Below are 20,854 nucleotides of genomic sequence, written 5' to 3'. Positions count from 1 at the left end.
CAAGACCGCTATAATAAGAGCTTTGATCATCACCAACACGGCCAGGGGAGCACACCTGATAATCCAAACTCCAATATTTACTACCCGCCTCATCATCAAATATTTCCTCCCCAAAATCAAAATCCTCTCTTTTCCTTTCAAGGATCTTTGAAATCGAGTTGCTTGTTGCACCAGGGTGGTGATCATCGGGACAGCAACATTAATAATATTAACAATGAAACGACCACTATTCCATGCTTTCCGATTACTTTTTCGGGCCTCCATGGTCCCGATCGTGAGGACGACTAGGCAATAATCTTAAGAGCTCTAGCCGCGGGGGCCACCAACGACGACGTGACATCATCTACTCCTGATCATGGCCTCCTAAAGAAAAAGCAGTCGTACGTGTAAGGTAGAGCAGTTACCACTACTCCGGCCAGCATCTCCCAGGTTACCGCGGGGTTGAAGTTGAACACCACCATCACCACCACTCGAGAAAGAACTCATCTCCGAGATCTGGTCACTACTGGTTTCCAAGCATGATGACGACGACGTTGGAAGAAACAGGTCCCTACAACGTGTTGTACGAGGATATTATTGGTCATCATCATCATCATCATCATCGATCATATTAGCCCTTAATTCCCCTTCTTCATTATCATCATCATCAGCACCCGTTGATCAGGATTTGGTGTACTGCCGGTGGCCGGAACTACTCATTCACGAATTGAAACAGTAGAAAAGATCGAATTAATTGCCTTTTGCCATGCCATGTGTTGTTTTTTATTCACAAATTAAAATTAATCTCTGGGTGAGGGCCGACTTCAGTTCCTCTTTATGTACGTGAACCAACTTGAAATAATTTTCCTACCCCTTTGATTTTTTTTGGGTAAACTCCCCCTGATTCATAAATATGTTTCGAGAAAAATTTTCATACACGACGTGGGAGGGTGGGAGCTCAAGACATTAATTAATGGGTGAAGATTTTTGACTTTTTCAATTCTTTGGTAGAGATACACGGTGTATGAAAACTTTACCCCTCAAAAAAAAAAAAAAATCCTTATGTCTGATTTTTCTTAAGGGTGAGTGGTAGCGGAACGTACGTCCGTCCTGTGAACTTATTCTTCCGTTCTTTAATACTAACCGCACATTTAAAGTGAAATTAATCTCAACCCCTGAATGATGAACCTAGATTACTGGTTACTTTCTGTTACGGTGACAATTATCTCCATCAACAATGTGCTTCAGGAGACCGATGGAGAAAAGAAATACAGAGGATGAACCAAAAGCTAAGTTCATTTTTAGCCGTTAATGCTTATTTTCGAGAGAGGAAGAAGGCATTTTCTCCGAGATCAGGTTTACTGAGTTCGAATACAAATTGCTTGGATGACATTTTTACGGTCCTTGTTGGCCTGACCAGTGTTGGCACTGGTAGAAGTGGGATTAGGGCCGTCAAATGGAAGGTTCAGAGGTAATGATTGAGGAGGTTAACTAGTATCAAGGGGTAATTGAGGTCGTCATGGTTGAGCACCTCACCTGGAATTGTGAACTGAGGACGTGTTTGCTTAATTGCCCTCAAAGATCAACCTCAATGTTCCTGTTTTTTTTTTCCCTCCTGTTTCCCTTTCCTCTATTTAGAAAATTTGTGTCTCGTCCCGAAATCTAATTGGGTTAATAAACGAAAAAGACTAGTCACTGATGTCTACGGTTTTGGTGCTCACCATATTTTGAAATCTGCAAAAGGGTCTCTTAGGTTCTTTGGATAGCTACAATCATTTCTACGTTAACTTCATCGAAGTCCAGTACAATTTCAGTTTGAGACGGTTTCTCAAAAGTTCTGACTGATAAAAATATAAGGGTATTTATGTAATATTCCTTTATATGTTCTAATATAATCCTACTTGTATTAATGCCCAGGCTGTGAGGGGCAATCTAGTAATTAGTCCATCTGACCTAAACCCTAGTTTTCCTATATATACTAGCTGGAGGCAGCAGTCTGGGTATTCCAAACTAGATACTCAGGGTGTAATGCTTTAAGCAACCTTGTGCTTAAAACCCTAACCCTAACAATCTTAAAGCATTAGTATTTCGTTTCTTTACGATCAAGATCGCTTTGGATTTTTGGATTTTCGGATTCACGTTCGGCTTTGAAATTCAAAAATCTGGTTTTGAGAGATCGTACTTCACGGTTCTGGATTTATTGGCGTTTATCATTCACGGTAGTGCGTTATCCGATCGGCTTTAAAGCTCTCCAATTACTTACTGTTTTGATCAAAGGAAACCACAAAGTACGTTTGCATAAGTTGTCAGGAGGCCTTTTGTCAAGAGCTCTTCAAATTACGCTTCGATTTTTTGCATCTTCTCAGTGCTTTCATTGTTAGATAGCAAGAGATAAAAAGGGTGAACGCATTAATTGCTTTCAAAGGCATTAATTGCTTTGAATTGAAAGGGCTTTATCACAAGATTCGTTTCTCTTTATTTTATTATAAAAAATAAAATAAAAAAAAAATCAAAAGAAGAAGTGATTTGACCTTTGGCAGAATCTTTCTTCAAAGTTATTATTTAATTAGAGAAAGTCAAAAGTTGTTTTGGGTGGTGATTCTCAAGGCTGTTTGATTTGTTGGATTTGAAAAAAAAAAAGAGGAAAGATCCGTTCAAACTCTCCTTTCATTCTATTGGTTTCGGTTACCTGTCCGTGACCAGCAGCCATCATCAGCCACCAACGATCGCATTGGCAGCCAGTGTTAGCAGTCAGTGATCCGCATCAACAAGCACCAATGTGCACATCATAAGTGTCGATGCCGCTGCACCGCCACTTTCTTTTCCTCCGTCGTCTAAATCCAGGGTTCTTCATATCAGGTGTGATTGTTCCTTGAAGTATTTATTTTTATTTAAATTTTTACTTGGACATATAAACAAATCACTTAACAATGGAGAAACACGCTGTTCCAATTGAGATGATCAAATTGGAAAGCTTTAGTGGCTCGAGTTCGATTCTTGGAAAAGGAGGACTCGTTTGGATTGAAGTACCTCAATATTTTCTACACTGTAGTAAATAAATTTTCTGATTGTATGGACCTAACTGAAGCCCAATGGATAAGTGATGAAGACTTTTGCAAAGACTACCTATTGAACTCGCTGTCGGATAGATGGTGGAGACCTATAGTAAATATGAGACTGCAAAAGAGATTTGGGAAAACCTAGAAGCCCAATTCAAAAAGGAGGAGGACCTATCAAAAACTCACTTGGTTGACAAGTTTATGGACTTCAAGTTTCAAGAAGATAAGGAGATACTTCCACAAGTAACAGACTTTGAGAACTAGAGAACAAAATTGAACCAAGAAAACATCCCCGTTGTTGATGCATTCTTAGTGGGTGCAATTATCTTTAAGTTACCCTCTACCTGGCATTCCTTTAAAACTGAGATGCACAGAAAGAAAACATAAGTGGGGCTGGATGATCTCAAACGGTTCATTAGAATCGAAGATGAGAACGAGTCGGAATAACTTGGAGATGGTGAAACAACAACAGGCATCTGCCAATTTGGTTTCGCAACCCAAGAAATATCCTAGGCGTCCAAGCCACCTAAGAAAGAACCCCAACAGTTGGAGGCCAAAAAGCCTAATTTTAAAAAGAGGGGCAAGTGCATGGCTGTGGAAAGTGGGGTCACTATGCATCCGAGTGTAGGGGTCCTAAGAAAGGGAACACCGACACACCACGAAGGAAGTTCACATCTTGGTGGACAAGATCGAGCCTACTAACTTTGTTGCCATGATTGGCAAGGGTAAGGGGTTGGCCAGACATCTTGATTGGTGGTTAGACTGGAGCGACTTGTCATGTTTGCAATAGCAAGGACCCGCTCACCGATGTTGTTCAAGTAGCGGACCACATGTTGCAAATGGAGACGTCGTGGAAGTGGCTCAACAAGGGACAGCGAACCTGGTTCTATCATCAGGTAAAATATTAACTTTGAAAAATGTTAAAATCTTTCCTGGTTTTGAAAAGAATTTAATTTCCATTGGAATTTTGCTTGATGCTGGCATATCTATTACTTTTAGTAGTGGTAGAGTAACATTGTCTGTTAACTCCCTTTATTTTGGATGTGCTTATAATTTGAATGGTATGTTCAGGTTGAGTTTAGCTAATGAGACAATAAACCAGGTTAACCATAATTTACTTGATCCCAAAATACTACATTGTAGGTTAGGACATGTGAACTATAGGAAAATGCTCAAACTAGCTAAAACTCATAATTTACCATTAGACACTTCAATTAGATTTAACAAATGTGAAGTGTGTGCTCAAACTAAAATAACTAGAAAACCGTTCAGACCGGTTTCTAGGAGCACTCAACTTCTTGAACTTATACATTCTGACATTTGTGACTTTAAAAGCTACACAACTAGAGGAGGTCGGAAGTATTTGATAACATTTATAGACGATTTTTCTAGATATTGTCATTTATACCTGTTAAAATCTAAAGATGAAGCTTTTGAAAAATTTAAAATTTTCAAGAATAGGGTAGAAAATCGGTTGAACTTGAAAATTAAAAGATTTAGAAGTGATAGGGGAGGAGAATACAAATTGTGAGTTCAAGGAATTTTGTGCCTCTGCAGGCATAATCCTTGAAACTACTGCTCCTTACTCACCTCAATCAAATGGCATAGCTGAAAGAAAGAACAGGACGTTAACGAGAGATGTTAAACTCCATGTTATTGACATTGGTATGCCCTCTTGCTATTGGGGAGAAGCGAGTGTTATTGCAAATCACATTCTAAATAGACTACCACATCCAAAACTGACTTCTACACCTTATGAACTATGGCATAATCATCCCTGTAGATATGACACTCTTAAGGTTTGGGGCTGTATAGCTTATGTTAGGATACAAGACCCTAGGAGACCTAAGGTGGGAACTAGAACAAACACTTGTGTATATCTAGGTTGTGCAGAAGACAGTGCTGCAGACCGGTTTTTGGATCTATCAACCAATGTGGTGATAGAATCTAGGGATGCTATATTCTTTGAGGATAAATTCCTTAGAGATAAAGGCCTGACCTTGCCTGGTTTGACTGAAGTGGTTACAGAATCACCTTTGGAATCTGAACCAATTGTTTCTGACACTACTCCCACAATGCTCCTTGAATCAGAATCTAGAAGAGTATCTACTAGAGATCGAGTACCCAAGAATTTTGGCGAGGATTTTGTGACCTACCATTTAGAGGCTGATCAATCCACCCATAAGGAAGCGATGAGATCTAGGGACTCCCTGTTATGGAAAGAAGCCATTGATGAGGAAATGAACTCTTTAATGCAGAATGAGACCTGGCACCTTGTTGATCTGCCTAGAGGGGCCAAGACAATAGGGTGTAAGTGGGTACTAAAGAAGAAACTTAATCCGGATGGGTCTATAGCCAGGTATAAAGCACGATTAGTAGCTAAGGGCTATAAACAGGTGAGAGGGATAGATTATTTTGACATCTACTCCCCGGTCTGCCATTTGGCAACAATAAGGATTCTTCTTGCCATAGCATCTATTGAGCACTATGTTGTGCATCAAATGGATGTAAAAACGGCTTTCCTTAATGGAGACCTAACAGAAGAAATCTACATGAACCAACCTGAAGGGTATGTCATGGAAGGTTCGGAAAAAAAAAAGAGTTTGTAAATTAAACAAATCTCTCTATGGTCTTAAACAAGCACCTAAATTGTGGCATGAGAAGTTTGACAAGACAGTAAAGAGCTTTGGTTTTCAAACCAGCAACTCGGATAAGTGCCTTTATTTTTTGTCTGAGTCAAACAAGGTCGCGATTATTTGCTTGTATGTAGACGACATGTTGATTCTAGGTTCTGATCTCTCTGTAGTGAGTGACATTAAAGAAACCTTGTCCAAAGAATTCAACATGAAAGATCTTGGTGTGGTAGACACCATTCTTGGAATGAGAGTAAGCTTCAGTGAGCAAGGGATCACCCTTAATCAGACTCATTACATTGAGAAGCTACTTTCTAGTTGGAGATACAGTGATTGTAAACCGATTGAGACACCCTATGACTACAACAAACGGTTGAAACCTAACACAGGTGACACCGTGAATCAGTTAGATTATTCTAAACTGATTGGTAGTCTCATGTATGCAATGAGTTGCACTAGGCCAGACATAGCCTTTACGGTAGGCATGCTGAGTCGTTTCACTAGTAATCCTGGAAAAGAGCATTGGGATGCCCTATCGAGGCTGATGAGATACCTTAAGGGTACTCAAGGTTATGCTTTATGTTATAATGGACATCCTCCAACTTTGGAAGGATATTCTGATGCATCTTGGTGCTCAGATTTGGGAGACAGCAGATCCACCAGTGGTTATGTATTTACACTAGGAGGAGCAGCTGTAGCATGGAAATCCAAAAGAGAGACTAGTATTGCTCTGTCATTTATGGAATCGAACTTTATGCTCTAGCTTCATGGGAGATGAAGCGAGTGGATAAAGGATCTGATCATGGATATTCCATTGAGGAGTTTTAAGTTAAACTCTATATCTATATTCTGTGATAATCAAGCAACAAAGACGATTGTGAATAACTCACTCTTTAATGGTAAGAGGAGACACATCAGTGAAACAGGCCATCTTGAATTATAGAACGAAACAAGGGATTATCACTTTGATTGATGTGAAATCGAAGGATAATACGGCGATGCCCTTACAAAGGGATTGAACAAAGATCGAACATTCAAAACTACGGGGAGATGGGGTTAAAGACCATTTAGTCGGTCTTAACCTAACCCGATATTATTTTGAATTATTCTGAATCTCATCTAGCCTTGGTAAGCATTCGGGACAGTTTACATGTTTCAGATAACTTAGTTAGGTTACTAAGTATGGGGGTTTGTGAAACCATTCCAAACTTGAGGGTGTAGCAAATTTTCATGTGAAGTCTCCTTACTTTGTTATTCCACAAAGGAATATGAAAAATGTCTGATATGTTTCAATGATATTGTGCTAGTCTTTATGTCATTCCAAATTTGATGACATGTCTTTCATAGTATGGTGTACCATTCCAAATTTGATGATACAACATAAATCTATGACTGATATGACGAATACAGTATTCCAAATGGAAACATGGTATGGTCCTTATGATAGAGACTATATAGGATCGAGTTCTTGTAAAGAAACTTGATGATGATGCTTATTGTTTTTTGATTTACCTTCAGCCATATATGAGATGTACTAAGTTCTTATTGTTGAACTAGATACTATTGTGCAAATGATTGAATTCATAATATCTTATGAAATTCATATTTGACAAATTACAGAGAATGGCGAAGATGGAGGAGAACGGTTGAATCTGGATCTCGATGAGGATGACTTACTTGATGAGTTAAGTCACATGGATTGCAAGGACTTTTCCTTTTGATTATTTCTTTTGGTTTAGCCACTTGCATGTGGAACTTCGGATTTATTGTTGGGTTTAGTTTTGATCTAAAACTTTTGTTTTATTTCTTGAAGTTTACTTATTTCTTATTTGATTTATTGGATTATTGATATTCAATTTATATTGATTCAATTACTGATTGAACAATGGTTCCTATACATGTGTAATGGATATATGTAGAACATAGGAGGAGATTGTAAGGGTATTTATGTAATATCCCTTTATATGTTCTAATATAATCCTACTTGTATTAATGCCCAGGCTGTGAGGGGCAATCTAGTAATTAGCCCATCTGACCTAAACCCTAGTTTTCCTATATATACTAATTGGAGGCGTGATGCAGGTATTCCAAACTAGATACTCAGGGTGTAATGCTTTAAGCAACCTTGTGCTTAAAACCCTAACCCTAACAAAAAACCCATCCACTGGATAGAGCAAAAAATTCTAGTGAGAAAATCATCACATGAACCGATTGATTCTAGGTCTGAATCTAAAGAAAATAAATCTTTTTCATCCAGGAACTCAGCTTCTCTACCGACATGCATCTTCCTTACTCTGGAAATGAACTTTAGAATCGACTGAATGTTCCTTTCTACAGAGTTATTCTTGAGTCACAGGCTATGTTTCCCTTGGTCTACGGTCAATGGAATTCTCCACTATAAATCTTCTTAAACAACTTCCACTTCTGAATTAAGTTTCAGAAGATGACAAGAAACAGAAGTTATTAAAGGATTCATAATTTGAATCCGCATATTGTGATCAACAAATCCCTAAACCCGTCAGAAACCCAAGGGATGAGTCGGTATGGATGTTTACCAAAAAGAAAGAAAGAAAAAAAGAATCGAGATGGGATGGCCGGATGTGTATCGGAGTTGGGATGTGGTTTCACGGAGATGACCTGTTTTCACCGTCAAAACTGGGCTGTCACCGTCAAAATGGGTCTCGGTTAGAATGAGAAAAGTGTTTCAACGATTCAGATTATATATGGTTATATCCACGGCTATCTATGAAGAACACTCTGCAAAAATTATTCTCTCGTACGTACTGCGACTTTTTACCCATTTTATAAAGAGTGCATAGTCGCAGCGCTAAGGGTATATTTCTTAAACTCAATGTTAACTGCCATGGTCTAATCTGAGCCGTTTATTTTTTGACCTTTTAATCATAGTCGTTGAATAAAAAAAACCAACAACCTGCTCACCGTGAGAGCAGGTTTCTGAGTGCTTCAGGTGATTTGGGGTGAAACCACCGTCGTCGTCGTCGTCGTCGTCGTCGTCGTCGTCGTTGTCGTCGTTTTGGTTTGGTATCTCCGATTGAACCTAAAGCTTCAGTGGAGAAACCCAGAGAAGGTCTCTTAGATTTCGTTCTGAGAAAATCAGCACAGGTGGAAACCCTAAAATCAGAGTAAAGAAATGGGTTTCGAATCTCGAGTTTTAGATGAGTAGAATTAAAACCCTATCTTTTCTTCATTCTCTCATTCTCTGTAACTCTAACTTCTTTCCTTGTTCTGGTTTTCTAAGCAACTAGAAGAACATGGAAATGTAAATTTCAGGAAGATTAAAAAAATAAAATTATAATTGGGGATTTTCTGGTCTTCATTTGATTTCCTTTTTCTGGATTTCTCTGTTTTATCTGTGCGATGTGGTAGTTGGAACTTCTCCGGTGACTTCCTCAAGAGAATGGATTCGCTGACTTTACCCTAATATAGTTAAGGTCGATGAAGACTCCACCCCCTTTCCCTTCCTGCAAAATTTTATTTTCTCTGCAACAAATACAAAATTCTTGTTTGTTTGATCGTTGGTTCTTGAGCTAGCATATTGTCACTCAAATTAAGCCTGTATAGAGGTGAAGTTGAGTTGAAGAGCTCTGATGGAATCTTTAGTTGATTTGAAGAAAGGCTGAGATATTGCAGAAACTCCGACTTTCCAATTTTTGATGGGATATTGCCTGCTATCATATTAGAAGATACTCCGAAGTAAGAGATTTTGCACACTTTCTCCAATTCAAAGATAGTTCACCAAATAATTGGTTATTCCCCAATCGATGTACTCAAGATCTGGGTATACCCCAAATACATTTGTGATATCTCCATCAAGAAGGTTTTGTTCAAGGCGAACTCAGATCAAGCCTGTACAATTTTTAAGGTTTTTTGGGATTGACCCAACAAATTTGATGGACTTAGTACCGTTTTTGTCTTGGGTTTTCTCTGATATATGGGTTCTGGAGGGTTGTTCTTTGCAAAAGAGAAGAAGGAGAGGGGCGACGTTGCAGGGGGTTTGGGCGTGTGAGGCAGACGAAGAAGAAAATGAGAGAAATTAAAAAAAAAAAAAGGAAAAAAGGGTAAACAGTACCCAACCTCTTATCGCTTCTTCCACCCTTCTTCTGAACAAAACTAGGGTTTCAACGGCGGAAGTTCATCGGTCTTTTTCAGGAAAGATGGGGTGAGGTCGGTAGGCGAAGAAGAAGACGGTGGGAACCGGTTGCAGGTTATATTTTCAATGGTTTAGATTTAAGGGAATTTAATCAATGGCTTTGATTTAAGCATCGCGTTTTAACGGTGCATCTATGCTACTTTCCCACTCACGCTGTGACTTTTTTCCCTTTTTTTTAAATATCCTTTAAGATTAATATTTGGCACCTATGATTGGGGCAGTGAACTTGACTGCAACCCCAGCTAACTTTTGTCTGCATATGTCTTATTTTTGTCATTTACATGAGGAGAAAAAATGTTTAATTATGGTTATGAAAACAAAAGAAAAATGTGGTTACCTCGCAAGTGTATGTGCACCTGCACGTGTGTGGGCTGATGATCCATCGACTCTCTCGCAGGTAAAGGGTAAATTACTTCTAAAGTTTAAACTCCGATCCAAAAGCAAAATTATTTAAATAATATTCATAAACGCTTATTGGCTGGCTGGTGTGTTGGGATTTTGAGGGAAAATTATCACCTCCAGTTTGCTGATCGGTCCAGTTCCCCAGTTCCTCTAATAGGGGATGGTGGATTTCACCCGGGCAGGATGTTTGGGCATGGGTAGAGAAGTCATTTCAGCCCCCCTTTGTTAGAGGAACTGAGAAACTGGGCCGATCAGCAAACTGGAGGTGATAAAGATCCGACTTTGAGAGTCATGGGATTTGGGAACTATTGAATTAGAAAAAAATCAAAATTTTTGTCATCTTTACATATGCACAAAACCTTAATTTTTTTTTTTTTTTGGGTAGCAACACAAAACCTTAATTACTTACTTAAAAGAAAGACTTACAAAATGAGCTTAAAAAACAATCAGAGAACAAGAGGGACGATTTAAAAGGAAGGTGAATAAAGTCCCCAATATTTACCCAAAATCAATAAATTAAGTCCCTAATAACAAAAAATATGTGATTACAATCAAAGCTCGTGAGAGCATTTAGTACAGAATTGCTTTCTCCATGTACGTGATGGAAAAAATGTTGGTAGTGATAAAAAAAAATGCATTGTAAACAAAAATGATGATCATTTACCTCAAGTCTAAGAGTCATCTCTAGACGTTACTGTCGAACTCTGTCAATCTTTCTCTGACAAACAAGAATATTGCGTGAATAAAGAGGTCTTTCTTAAGAAAAACAATGATAATGGTGATTCGTATGTATCTTTCATCAAGACCAAAACCCTTTTCTTTTTCCCTTTTACTTATAACTCTAACCATTAAAAACGAATAACCTAAGGGACATTCTATTCATCTTGCAACTATCCATGGTAATGTGAAAATTAGACCACATCAGCCAATAAAGAAACTACATTGGCATCTTGGAAGGATAATTAAACGATCGGATACGATGTGTGATCGAGATGCGACAAGGAGGGTCAACGAAGACTACTCCATTGAGAAAATTGGTTAGCAAAAAAAGGTTATCACTTTCCAAACAAGATGTTTTGATAAACGGAGGCAGCAATACACAGGGCTTGATGAATAATAGCTCTTTATAAGGTAAGGGTTTCATCAACAAAAGCATATCATGTCACGCCCCTATCCCGATGTAAGATATTGTACCACATAGGAGGTGACTGGGACAATACACATCATCCTGATACCTACCAGGATCACAGATACAGTGTCCTGAACCACAGTCCATCCTGTCATCAATCGTGATAATAGCAAAAAAAGCACCCAAATGGAATAAATCGTTCAAATCACAGAATTAGCGGAAGCAAAATTAAATCAAATCATGTGAAATTATAGAGCATCGATTCTCTAATGATAACACATAGTACAATCTCAATAAATGTAACCATTCAATCTCTCCTTATAATTGAACATACAGTTTATACATGATTGTGGATGAGTACAGAATCTAAATAATAAATAATCACCACTAGAGCACCAATCTTGGGTGTACATCTACATCCAAGTCACAACCACTGGCTCCACTTGATTCGCATCCAATGGTGCTTGTCAAGAGGTTACCTGCCTATCAACTAAAAGGGGGTTGCACAACGGGTTTAGCTACACCAGCTAGTGAGGGAGCAAAGGGGAATGCACACTTATACACACAAACAGTTTCAAGCAGAATGATGCATGCTAATGTTAGATTCATTTTTCACCTAGCACACAATTCTATCGGTCAAGTGTAAGCTACTGTGATAACTTGGGAGACACTGAGGGCCACTTAACTTATCGCCCTAGTGAAACCTCAATTATCACATGGGAGCATACGCCGGTAGAAACCATCCGGTCACCCAGTGGCAGACCCTGATAGCCATCACTACCCCTGTCCTGGCCTCTCCCACCTCCACAGACCACAGGTGCTTAGACTATCCAACACATAAAACCCTGTTGGCAAGGGTCGTAGGATAAGGGAACAGACATCTTAGCCACAGATATACTATATGCAAATCCAATCGTCCCAAGAGGTATTCCGAGTGCATCAACGTCCCATTCCATCTAGTACCCGGGTACCAGCATGACACGACACATACAGATCAGGATGGCATATAACAGTTTTTCATAATTAAATAAATTGGAGTTCCGATATCGGCACACCCGACACCGTAGCCCGATACAATGGTGAGAATTATCACATTCATAACAGTTCGCATTTGAGATAAATAATGCAATACGCACAATACTTATATTTATATAATATCATGCTTAAGATTGCTAAATATGTATATATTCAAACCCAACAAAGTCATCCAAAACCCACTCACCGAACATGGGTGTCACCCGGTGTGATTGACATAAATCTCACCAATGCACTAGCTATCCATTGAGTTGGGTAGTTTAAACATACAAAAACAATCATTAAAGCATGTATAGAAGGGTCCCATACTAGGCCCCCAAGGTTAAAATCAAGTTTCAACCAAGATAGCACAAGCGGACTCACGGACGGTTGCAGCAGAGTGAATCCGTCCCTGACTCCGTTCAGGCCAAAAGTGAAAACACAAAGAGCGGACCCACGGACGAAACATCTTACTTGGATCCGGTTGTGCATCTGTTCGATTTCTGAGACACACCCGAGAGCGAGCGGATCCACGAATGGATGTGTTTCCTTAGTCCGCCCTTGCATCCCGTCGATCCTTGAGACACTCCCGAGAGTGAACTGACCAACGGGCGGAGACAACAGATTGGACCCGTTCCTTCATCCATTCAGGTCAATTCACAGGGTTTATAGTGGGTGGACTGACGGATGGTACCATGATTGGTGGATCCGGTCGTGCGTCCGCTAACAATCTTTTTTGAGATTTCAAAGGGCTTCTTCTCCAGCTTGAAGCTTGGAGTACCTCAACACTTCACGATCATGGAGGGGGTGTCTAAGCCTCCCTAGGGTCACTAGAACCTAGGTTCATCTCATGGATCCAAGATCACACAAGGGTTTGGTCTCAATTTGGTCAAAGGGTTGGGTTTCATGGCTTAGGACCAAGGGTTTAGCAGTAATAGTTGCAAAACAGCTCATAAGAACCATTTCTAGAGCTAGGTCAGCACCATTAGAGCTCCTAAATAGGGTCGATCTTCACATTGAGTCCCAAAGGGAACCCTAGGTTAGCTCAAGCTCAAGGAATTCATCAAAATGGAAAGGGAAATGGAGAAGTTCCAAGTTTGAGGTCTTACCTTGGTGGGAGGAGTTCCAATTCCAGCCCTAGCCAACCTTGAAGAACCAACTCCACTTCTCCCTTTGTCCGGACAGCAAGAGGAGGAGATGTGGGGCAGCCAGCCATCTTGGCATGGCCTCCATCTTCTTCTCTTCCCCTCTCATTCCTCTCCTACTTCTACTTCTTCCTTCGTCCTTCTCCTTCTTCTCTTGTCTCTCCTCTTCCACGATTTGCTTGGGAGGGGCAGAGATAAAGGAATAAAGGATTCTCTTGTCCTTTAAGGGTAGGAAAGGGCCTTAGATCATGTTTGGTTAGGTGTCCTTAGCACACATTTAACCCCTTAGGCTTTAAATGGATTTTAGTTTTGGGTCTTAGGGCATGTTTGGTCCATGTCATAACCATTAGATCCATTTAGTTAATTATGGTCTGTTTGGGTTGCACCCTAAGTCCTCATTTGGTTTAAATTGGGGTATAAAACTCATTAATTCTTTAAGTTATGCTTTGTGGGCCCACTTCCATGGTCCATTTAACCAATTAATGGTAAGGGTAAGGATCCATATGGTCCAAAAGTCCAATTAGGGTGTCCGGGGCATAAGGATGTGAGCTAGGGTTCTCGAGCTCGGACGGATAAGAGCACAGGCGGATCCTCGAGCGAATTCAATTCGAGTGGGTCCGTTCGTGATTTCGGTGCTGCTGTTAGGGCCCAAACTTCAAGGAAAGTTGCGGGGCTTTGACCCGTATTTTCAAGACTTCAAGGAGACACTTATAATAAAACATTAGATTCAAGGTCATTAATATTGATCATAGCCATAAGGTATTACCCTTTGGTAAGGTCTAATTTGCCCCAGAGTATTTAGGTATATTTGGGGTGCGGATGTAACATATTATATGTAATTGGGGCCCACAGATTCAGTAAAATCGAATGTAAGTGTTGTGCAAAGTAAATTGCAGGAATCCTTTGACAACATTTCAATTCAAAGATCGAGGATCCAGAGATCTCAATCAAATTAATTCGTTCCAATTAGAATTAGAATTTACAAAGTCGAATAATGAGAAACAAGATCCAGACATTCATGGAGGTATGAGAGTGACTGGGAGAGAGAAAACAGATCTGAATCCTTTAGAGGAGCGGGAGACATTTTCATTCTAATCCTCTTTTCGATGTTCCTTTTCCTTCTAGTTATAGCTTCCTCCCTTTTTCCGGTTTTCATAATGCATTTTCAGGAATGCCCTTCCATGTGTCTTCACAGGATTGAATAAATGAATTATGAGAAATTGTTCATACCCGTACGTAAACTATCCATGGTCATATCAATTTTTTGAAAGCAAAATCCAACTATTTAATAAATATGGTGACAGATAAACGGGTTGATGTGATCTGGAGTCTGGACAGACTAGTTGGATACTAAATCTTGTGGTCATATTGTCCATGTGATAGGTATCCGACAAATCAATCAATAGGTCTATGTCGATATGCTCTTTCAACGTCTGTCGTGACTTAGGAGGTGGAGTGCGAATATTGTCTTTGTCGCTTGAGAAATTTATGACAGAAATAATTCTTCTATAATTTTTTATTCCCTTATTTTAGGCTCACCTGAAAAAGAAAAATAAAATAGCAATGCATGGTCTGAATCCGATGATAATCGGATGATGGTGGTGGTGGTCGTATATTTATCTTCGCCCTCTCCTAAACAAAAAAAAAACAAAATAAAATTTTGAGAGCTTTTTTTTTTTTTTTTTCCCGGAGACAGCAGGGGTATCCGGTTTTAAGCTGATTAAATCCCTCAGGCTCGTACATGACCCCGTGCCACATACAAACCTGAAGCTTCTGGGCCTTAGTGAGATTCAGGCGGATGGTCCTAAGAAATTTTGCAGCCGGTGAAAAAATTTTGAGAATTGAGACAAAGCACATTAATGTCTGAAGGTGATAAGACCATGTGTCGCTCGCTGTCAGAGTCCACGTTGGGGCGCATCGAACGGCACTATACCACAGAAACTTCTCGTAATTGCCACATCTTCTTCCGTTCTTCGTGGAAATGGAAAAACCCCGGCTCTCATAGGGCCCTACCCTATCCACTTGAACAGAGAGAGAGAGAGAGAGCGAGAGCGCTCTTCTCCGCTCTCCTGCTCTTCCTCTATTACGGACGAACGGATAAGATGGTTTAAATACTGCGTTCGTTCGTTGTATAACTCTGAAGTAAGTCTTTCTGAACCAACCAAAATGGAAGGAACATTTCAGCTCAATTTTACCGCACCGTTGGATTCTTTACACATCAACGGTTGAACTCTTAATGACGGTTCTGAACCTAAGATAATGCTCTGGTACTGTTTATTTTATTTTGTACCAAGATTTTGAACACTTGCTTTTCTACTAATAATAATTAATAATTAATAATTATTAGTTGCTGCCCTGCCTTGCTTTTTTAATTTCCAAATCTCTTCTTCTTCTTCTTCTTCTCCATTGCCTCTCTACCGTTTTCCTTTTTCTTCAAGGCTTCCTTCCTTCCTGCGAAAGCAACCAATATTTTAGAAAAAAAAACGAAAATTTTGGTTTTTGTTTGGATTATCTTCCTTTATCCATCCTTCGTCTGAAAGGAAACCAAAGACACCACCAATGGCACAAGTGCTGACCAAGAACCATCTTCCTCTGTCATGTCCCCATCTCCGTGTTTCAGCTTCTGTCAGGAGAAGCTCCTTTGCTCTTCGTTTCCCTTCTGATCAGAAACCTTTCCCAACCCTGCAATCTTCTACTTCTTCTTCAGATAGCCTCTTCTATGGACAAAGAAGGATCGTCCCTCAATCTTGTGGGAGGGATCCCAGGAGGAGAGGATACAACCTTCAAGCTTCTTCTGCGCAGGTCTGTTAAACTCCTTCGATCTCTTATGCAAGATCCTAATTTTCAAGTAATTTTCTTCAATCCATTTGTGTGTTTTCTTACTAGTTTGTTTCTGCGCTCTCAGAATGTGTGGTTCTTCTTCTTTGGAGGAATTTTGGTTTTCGGGTTCTTTGCCCTCTTTTAGAAGTTTCAATCTAAAGTGAGGACTGAGGCTTCTTCTTTCATTCATCCATTCTTTCTTTCTTTCTAGGGCTTGCTTCTTTTCTTTTAACTTTTGCCCCTGAATTTGGTTGCCGGTCTTCATATATCGTAATTTGACGATCCAGTACATGAGTTTAGTCAGTCTCCATTTATCTATTTTTAACACCGTTTCTTTCCTCGCATCGATCTCTGCCACGTTCTTTTTCTGAGTCTATCTTTAATTAATATCGTATAATACTAATTGGTAATTTTGGCTGAATTGCGCGCAGATGAGCCTTTCTATTGGGAAAGCTCTGAAATGGTGGAAGAAAGGGATCCAACCCAATATGAAAGAGATCAATTCTGCACAAGATTTTGTGGATTCCTTATTAAGCGCTGGAGATAAACTCGTTATTGTAGATTTTTTCTCCCCGGGTTGTGGGGGATGTAGAGCTCTCCATCCCAAGGTGCTGGCCTGGGATTTGGAATCTCTTAAAATTTTTCTTTTTTGTGTGAGTGTGAGATTATTAGGAAAGAAGAGTCCCTAACTAAACTAAACTAAACTAAACTCTAATTATGTCTTCTGTTTCACAGATATGTCAATTTGCCGAGATGAATCCAGATGTGCAATTCCTTCAGGTGAACTATGAGGAGCATAAATCCATGTGTTATAGCCTGAACGTCCATGTCCTACCTTTCTTTCGGTTTTACAGGGGAGCCCACGGCCGACTATGCAGCTTTAGTTGCACGAATGCCACTGTGAGTTCAGAGTAGTAGTATTTCCCATATGTTTCGTTCTTTCTTGTAATCTAATTTCGTTACCAAAATTGGCAGGATTTAGGCCCTCTTTCTCAGGAACTCTTTTGTCTAAAACAAATTTAAGTACATTTGTTTTACGCGCTCATTGATAGGAAACTAAATTTTAGTTTAATTCTTTGATCTATCTATGTTCTGACGAGAAAATGGTGTTCGGCTGGTTTTTTGTTTTTTGACACACTTCTGTTTTTTGTGACGTACTTCTACTACTACTAGATCAAAAAATTCAAAGATGCACTTGCCAAACACACCACCGATCGTTGCAGCCTTGGGCCTTCTAAAGGGCTGGAGGAAAGAGAGCTCGTTGCTTTGGCTTCAAACAAGGATCTGTCCTTCGACTACACCCCAAAACCAAAACCATTGCCGATGCCTGACTTAGAAGAAGAAGAAGAAATAGCATCAGAACCAGCTCTTCCTGCAAATATGGAGTTCACCCTCCTATCAACCTTGAATGCCACTCAAGAAGCTGAGGAAAAATTGTTGTTGGCCACTTCCGGGAGATAGATGATTAATTTGGACAAATATTTACTTCACCTCTTCCTTTCTCTTGTACAGTTTTTAGAACTACTCAGGTGTGTGTTTCAGTTCAGTGTTTGGTTGGCACTTGGGGAGGAAGTAACCGCCATTCCCTCGTCTACCCAACATTGGAGTCCGACACTGTACATATTATTCCTACTGGAGTCGTAACCGCTGCTTTTTCTTTTTACCCATTTCCAGTCACCCTACCTTTTCTGGCTGTTCAGGTGTATTTATTGGATAATATTACTTATTAGCTTCCTTTTATTTTATGTTTTTTTAATGGTTGGGGGAACCCATGATCTATCTGGTTGTTGTTGCAATTGGGGGCCATGTTGAGGGTAGAGCATTGTGGAGGGGGAAACTGAGAAGGGCTTCTCTAGATATCTGTATTTGTTCCAGATGGGGAGACCACACTACCCTACTTAAAATACAGCTTTTAATTGTTATCTTTTACTGATTTTTTTTTTTTTTGATAAATAGACATTTATGCATTGAAGATGAGATACAACTCTCCATCGACCACGGAATGGAGTTAGGTCATACTGTCGTACGAGAGATAGATAAGGCCTTTCTGGTTAGAGAATCCGCCAAACAATTGGCTGCTCTAAGAATGTGTTTAAATAAACATTCAGCAAAGAAAGAAGATAAATGGATCTCCACAATACTCTCGGAAGACAAGGGAATACGCCTAGCTTGATACAAGATAGTAGAGATAATGTTTTTGTAATTTGATTCAACTTCCAATCTTTCAGTCCCAACTGATATAGCGTCAATCATACCATTTCGAATCATCAGAGCCTCACCATGCAAAATAGATCCAAAGGAAAGAATTTTTGATTTGGTGAAGATAGGCTCGCCCTTATAGTTCCTGATAATAAACCCAATACTGCATTTCTTATGGTCATAACTCTGGGAAGCATCAGAGTTCAGATTTAAGAAGTTAATTAGAAGGTGGGGGTTGACAGCTAGGAATACTTGAGGAAGGGCATAGAGTTGTTGGGGGCCGAGGATGAAACCTTAGCTCGAGAGTCCACAAACTCAACCTGAGCTTGAACAGCCAACATCCGCTCTAATGACATCCTCTGGAGAACATTGCTACTTCCCAAATGCAAAATTATTTCGAGCCAACTACGTATGCCATGTCAAGAAACTACACAAGCTTTCACAATCTCGTCTCAGCTGTTCCCACAAACTATCAAAGCACTCCCACTCTGAGATCCAATTGGAGATTGGAAATTCATCATTGGAAGGGACTTTGTATAAATTGGACTCCCAAACCAGACAGCCATTGTGAAGGGGCAGTGAAGAAGCACATGATCAACAGACTCCAAAGGGATCCCACAGTGAGGGCATTGAGGGTCAATAGGCAAGCTTCTCCTACCTAGATCTTCTCCAGTTGCAAGTCCATCGGCTACAGCTCTTCATAGGAAGGACCTAGTCTTAGGGAAAGTATGACACCTCCATATAGCCTTTCAAGAAGAAGAAGAGGGGGTAGAATCTCATTTTTAGATTCTTGAGGTGGACGACTGACATGCATTCTTAATCTTCTGCTGGTTGCAAAGGAAGTGGTATGATGATTTCAAAAAGAAACGGCCATCTTTGGACACACCCTACACTTGGAGATCCTCACGGGGAAATAGGGGCAAATGGATTCTAAGGATAGCCTCTTGGTTTGAAGGATGAAAATATGCTCTACTAAGATCCACGTTCCATTGCGTTGAATCCTGCAAAATAAAATCCGACACCAAGTGAAAGGGCAATCATCTAGTGGAGGATATTGGTACTTGAAATTTGGCAAGGACGATACCCATTGATCTCCCCAAACAACAATCTTATCTCTCACAGCCACCTTCCAAATAAGCCAAGCCTTGATAACCTTTCGCCCTTCAATAATACTCCTCCATCCCCAAGACGGGATGCTACCAAGCCTTGCAACTAGAAAGTCAATTGAAGGGAAATAGACTGATTTCATAAAGAGAGCCGAATTGGACAAAGGCTCATGAAATAGCCTCCAAGCAACCTTGGAAAGGAGAGCTTTGTTATGAAGAGACGGATCCCAAAGCCCCAGGCCACCAAACTCCTTAGATTGACACAATTTAGACCACGAAAGCCAACGGATCTTACCACCTCCATTCTTTCCTCCCAAAAAAAAGTGTGCTGCTTCATTCTTTGTTCGATCATGCATAGACATTGGTACTCCAAAACGGGAAGCCACAAAATTGGCCATTGGGAGAGACACAACTTTCAATAGAACTTCTCTTCCCGCAATGATTAAGGAGATGTTGAGACCAACATGCATCTTTCCACTAATCCTATCACTGATATCATGGAGAATCTCAGTTGTATTAGCACCAAAGACTGTGGGTAGGCCTGGATTTCTGAAAGGACCATCACCATATGCGATCTTGAAGACCCTGGAGAACCATTTCTTAATCCTAGATGGTGTATTTGGGATGAAACACAAAATTGACTTCTTAAGATTAATGGTTTGGTCACTGGCTTGACAAAAGATCTCTACACACTCCTTCAGGTTATGGATCTCTTGCAACTTACCCTTTGAGAACAGAAGGCAATCATCAGTAAACAACAAGTGAGAAAGTGGGCGAGGTCTATTTCAAATCCGAATACCTTGTACATTCCCTTGTTCCATCGTTTGATTTAGCATACAACTCAAGCCCTGCTCACAAAGGATAAAAAGTGTGGGAGAGAGGGGATCACCCAGTCTAATCCCTCTTGTAGGAGTAAAGGAACATCTTTCATCCCAATTGATCAAGATAGTATAGGATACCGAAGTCACACTAGTCATCAATAATGAGACAAATTTTTCACAAAAGCCCAGTCTAATATGCAACTCCTTAATGTATCGCCACTCCAATCTATCATATGCTCTCTTCATATCAAGTTTAATACTCACAAAGCGTTTCTTCCCCTTTTTCTTTTCTTGATATAATGAAAAGCTTCATGAGCTGTATAAACATTGTCTGAAATAAGACGTCCTGGAATGAAGGCCGACTGTGCTGGGTCTA

At 40.0% G+C, this 20,854-nt stretch overlaps 1 protein-coding gene across 1 annotated transcript; it reads left to right on the top strand.

Annotated features, from left to right (window-relative positions):
* Positions 1-16,229: 16,229 nt before the first annotated feature.
* On the top strand, positions 16,230-17,813 carry LOC122643873 (thioredoxin-like 1-1, chloroplastic). Its single transcript, XM_043837444.1, has 4 exons — positions 16,230-16,334; positions 16,784-16,960; positions 17,088-17,252; positions 17,526-17,813. The coding sequence occupies exons 2-4, from the start codon at positions 16,784-16,786 to the stop codon at positions 17,811-17,813; spliced, it is 630 nt and encodes a 209-aa protein (XP_043693379.1). The 5' UTR covers positions 16,230-16,334.
* Positions 17,814-20,854: the final 3,041 nt, after the last annotated feature.

This window comes from Telopea speciosissima, chromosome 10, assembly GCF_018873765.1.
Source record: "Telopea speciosissima isolate NSW1024214 ecotype Mountain lineage chromosome 10, Tspe_v1, whole genome shotgun sequence".
Classification (NCBI taxonomy): Eukaryota; Viridiplantae; Streptophyta; class Magnoliopsida; order Proteales; family Proteaceae; genus Telopea; species Telopea speciosissima.
This window is presented reverse-complemented; position numbering and strand designations above follow the sequence as displayed.

Bases quoted from the DNA above. Each gene is read 5' to 3' on its own strand.
- LOC122643873 (XM_043837444.1), top strand. From the start codon at position 16,784: ATGAGCCTTTCTATTGGGAAAGCTCTGAAATGGTGGAAGAAAGGGATC. The intron at 16,961-17,087 runs GTGCTGGCCTGG...TCTGTTTCACAG, and splicing joins GTAGAGCTCTCCATCCCAAG to ATATGTCAATTTGCCGAGAT. The intron at 17,253-17,525 runs GTGAGTTCAGAG...TACTACTACTAG, and splicing joins TTAGTTGCACGAATGCCACT to ATCAAAAAATTCAAAGATGC.